The 4407-nt window shown below is 45.5% G+C and overlaps 1 protein-coding gene across 1 annotated transcript; it reads right to left on the bottom strand.

The window, feature by feature from the left end:
* Positions 1-418: 418 nt before the first annotated feature.
* USP51 (ubiquitin specific peptidase 51) lies at positions 419-3724 on the bottom strand. The gene is given in 3 exon segments (XM_049872593.1): positions 419-2593; positions 2595-3155; positions 3541-3724. Coding segments are annotated over 2 exon segments (2130 nt in total). The 5' UTR covers positions 2742-3155; positions 3541-3724; the 3' UTR covers positions 419-610.
* Positions 3725-4407: the final 683 nt, after the last annotated feature.

The raw sequence follows: 4407 nt of genomic DNA, 5'->3' as shown, positions 1-4407 counted from the left end.
ATTTAAACCTCTAATGTATTTGTCTAAGATCCTTTATATATTTTTTAATCATCTTTCTCTTATTTTTTCCTCTTTTAAATGTTTTAAAAAATGTCTAACATTTGTCTGGATTTTTTCTAAGTTTTCCAGTTTTAAGACTTTTCTTTAAACTTAAAATTTCATTCCATTCTTTATTATTTTAGAATTCATGGTTCATTTATTACATCATTAAAACTATTCATTCTGTTACCTTTTAATTTTTGAACACGCGTACTTAATGCTTTAATTTAGAAATATTCCTTATATTACATTTACTTTCATTTTAAACTTTAATTTTAATCTCTTCCTTCTATTTTCTTTTTTAATCTATTATTTTTATTTTCTTGGTTTATTCATTTTACATTTTTAAATCAGAAGAATTTTAAACTTTTTGTTTTTAAAACATATTTTAATACATTTTGAAACTTCTGTAAAGTTATTTTTTTAAACATCTTTTAAAAATACTTATTCTTTCAACATTTAAATATTTTTTCTTTTTAAACTTTAAAAAACTTATTTTTCTTTCAAATTTGTTCTTCTTAAATCTTCAAAAATTTTATTTTAAAATATTCTGGTAAGTGGTCTGGTACGACTAGTCTTTCTCTATTCTTTGTTTGTGATAGAACAGTAAATACCCTTCACTGTAAAGTAAGTCCTCTATAGTAGCCTTGGTAATGACGGCATCATCACAGCTGAACCACTGGTCCTTCTGTTGCCGGATAAAGCTGGTATAGTGTCCACTTTCCAAAGTTCCATGGTGATTAATCACTGCAAACAGTAAATACTTATTCTTGTTTGGCACACTATCTGTTGGTGGCTGGCCTTCTTTCATTCTGCTCTCTTTAGTGGAGGCCAGAAAGGGAGTCATGTCTAGCTCCAAGGGAAAAGAGATAAAGGTATTAATCTTTCGTCTCAGTTTGCCAACATGTTCGCACCGCTTGAGATGAAAACAGGCCACAATGGGTAATTTCTTCATTGTGAGTTGTTTGGTAGATTCCTGATAGCTTTGGCAATTACTTCATTTGATTTTGGCACTGCTTCCTAGGTGCTCTGGCCTTGTAAACCACTGTAGGCAGTCTGTAAGTGAGGGGATTCCTGGTATGTGGTCATCCCTAATTACTGTGCTGTCAGTACTCTTAGGGCTCTGGGAAGTGAATGCGGCACAAGAGCCAGTCAAGTCCAAACTGATATCCCAGCATGGGTCTATTGTGGTGGAGACACCTTGGCAGGCTTGACAGGTGACATCAGACTGCAAGCCACCTATAAATATTTGGTCTATGATGCAGTTGCAGCAGTTGGGGGTATTGGCCTCCTGCCCAACACTATCATCTTTGCTGTGTCTATGCAGCACATCTAATATTGCAATAAGGAACTCGTGGGCATCCTGTTGCCTATACCCTGCTAAATGTTCTGCATGAATCCATATCAGGTGAAGTAATTTATAGGGAATGTGAGGAGTTCGGCTCCCAGAGTACATAGCATGAAAAAGCGAAGACATTTCACACACCAGACACAAGCTGGGGTTTGTCATTATACATTTGTGCTTGTCAGAAAAGAAGAAATCTTTCAGTAGAGGAATGTGAGTAAGTGCCTGGACAATACAATTCATAAAGCAGGTGTTCCCAAGATTAATTAGCCCTCTCAGGCCTACAGTGTAGACCGACTTTTTTCTCCTCTTTTTCTTGGGTTTCACCAATTTTGGCTCCTGTCCCTTTGACTCACAGGTTATTTGCTTCTCTTCAACACCTGATGTCATACACTGTTGTTGAGAAACATCTGTTGAGGTGGAAGTTAGTAATTTCAAAATTTTCTCCTTTGTTTTTTTGGCAATCTGTTCTATGTCTTTGTCATAAACATAATCCTTACGTATAAAACAATATATAACTCCATGATAGAGGTCTACAGCTAAATTGTGCTGCTTTGTTTCAGCATGTTTGTGAATATGTTTCTCAGTAAAGCAGCCAAAGAAGACACAGGAGAGACAAGAGTGGAGTCTGTTCATATGGGTACTACATACATGACAGATACATGACTTTGCCTTACGTTTCCTAGTCTCATGGGTCCCACTCCAAACGAAACGATGGTAAATCAACCGCAGATTCTTCCGCCAGTTTTTAGCCACTTTAAAGCTCTCCACATGAGAGCAGCCAGTGGGACCCTGATCAAACTCCATCTCCAGCAACCAGTCCCATGAGCCGCCTGGATCCCCGGATCCGCCTAGGTCACCAGAGTAGCTTCGCCTTGTCTGGGGCCTGGGCCCGGGCCTGGATCTACGCTGGGATTGGCGCCAGGGCCGGGACCCGGACAGGGGCAGCGGCGGCCGCGGGGTCGGGCGCGGGAGGTGGGCAGGAGGTGTGGGTGGGTCGAAGGGTCTGGGAGGACCCCTGGAGCAGGCCCTGGGCTGGGGCCGAGGGCGGGGCTTGAGGCATGGGAAAACAGGCAAGGAGCTGCTATGACAGCGAGGGGCAGTTGAAAAGAGGAGCACCTTCTCGCCGCCGCTCCTCTTCAAGTTCCTCTCAGGTTCAGGTTTATGCTCTTGTAATGGCTTCAGCTTGAATTCCTCATTTCCCCCAGCCTGAACAAGCCTTAAGCGCTCCCACCTCCTCCTCCTCCATTTCCCCCGCCTTGTCAGCCACCTCCTCAAGCGAGACTCCTCCCCCAGCTCCGGAATTCCGGGGGGCCACTGAGCAGAAGGGCAAGGAAGCTTCTCTAACCTGGGCCATCAGCTCGCCGCTCGGCCAGAGAAGAAAGGCGTCTGGAATGGAGCTGCTGCTGTAGCTGGAATGAGACAAGGACTTCTGTGAAAGATAGGCGTTATGGCTGCGGTGCGCCTTTAGCGCCCTTGGGACTCCTCCCGCCGGCCTTCCAGCAACGCCAGCAGCTACTGCGGGCTCCACCCCCTGTAATCGAAGGTTCCCGGAGCTGAAGTGGAGATCGAGGCGGTCACCTGGTTTTAAGGCAATCAGATAGTGCGGGGAGCGGAGGGGGGCAGAGGACGAGGGGAGGGTCGCGGCCAGAGCTTCGGGTGAAAAGGGATGGAAAGTACTTGTAAAAAGGCGCCACCCTCTGACAACCTTCTCTGGGCCTTGCGCGGCCTCGCTTTCATATAGCTTCCTCTGACGTTCTTTCCTTGTATTCTAAAAAAAAAGTCGGGTCAACATTTTACCTTAAAAAAGACTAAAAGGGAGCCACTTTTGGAAAATAAGCTCAAGAGAAGATGGTGCCACCTGCTCCCACATTACATATGTTTCTGTGGCAGGGTGTTTTACACCCTCCTCCCCTTGCCCCAGACGCGATTTTTTGCCCACTCGCTCAGTTTCCCTCTTGTGCTCACATTCACACCCCTTTTCTTACTTCTGCACCCTCTTATCCTTCGATTCAGCCTAGAATTCTGTCTCCTTGCCACAACCTCCGAGCGTTCTCTACCCCTTGGCCTCAGTGCAGGCCCTGAAGTCCCCTTACCTGTCTACCTCGCCCGTATAACACCCCCAGCCCCGCTGTTTGCATAGAGGTCTGGGTTACCTTGAGCCCAGGCTCCTAGTACAGAATGTCAGCAGCTGCTGCTGGCCAGCCACTCCTCAGCCAGCCTTTTCTCCTGCCCTTTCCTCAGGATTGGTCATAACGGGGCCGCCCCCTGGCCCCTCCCTTTCGACGTGTGGCCCCCGGGCCGGGATCTTGCCTTCCCGCAGTAATGAATGGCTCTGCTGTCCCGCGCCGGCAGACAAACCTCTTCCTGATGCAGGCTGTGCTGAAGGCAACAAGAACAACTGATTCTAGAGAAAGCCCCTGGAATGATGCTCCAGCCTTACCTGGCTCCAGGCCCTGGCTCCCAAGGAAAAAAAAAAAAGATTCATTGGTGGGGGGAAAGGGTTGCAGGGATGGCAGTTCCATGACACGAATCCCTCAGGGACCCTTCAGAGTCTGATCTCTGGGACTAAGTGGAGAGAGAGAGATGTTACCCTGGAGTGTGGGGGAGAGGAAGCATAGGCATGGGCTTCAGGCTCAGATGCACCTGGCACTTGGTAGCTGTATGACCGCAGATAAAACAGCTAACCTCTCTGAGCCTTAGTTGTCATCTGTTAAACAAAATGGAAATAATAATCCTAACCTGTTTAACCTGTTTTGAAACTACATTATAGTATCTATAAGGTAAATGATCTTCTTTATTGGCAGTTTTACCTTTATCTTTCACACCTCTCTCAGTCCCATCCTTAAAATCAACATATAGCATCATAATGACTGATACCTAGAGTAAGAAAAAAGAGAACATCCCTGTCTTTCAAAGCTCCATCAAAGTTATTTCTCAGTTCACCTGGTCACCCCAACTGAACAGAGTATGTGCATGACGGCTCATGCAACAAATGCACAACGATCCCTTAACTGTACTAC

The sequence above is a fragment of the Elephas maximus genome, chromosome X (genome assembly GCF_024166365.1).
Source record: "Elephas maximus indicus isolate mEleMax1 chromosome X, mEleMax1 primary haplotype, whole genome shotgun sequence".
NCBI lineage: Eukaryota > Metazoa > Chordata > Mammalia > Proboscidea > Elephantidae > Elephas > Elephas maximus.
Note: the sequence above shows the minus strand (reverse complement) of the source record. Positions and strands in the feature narration are given on the sequence as shown.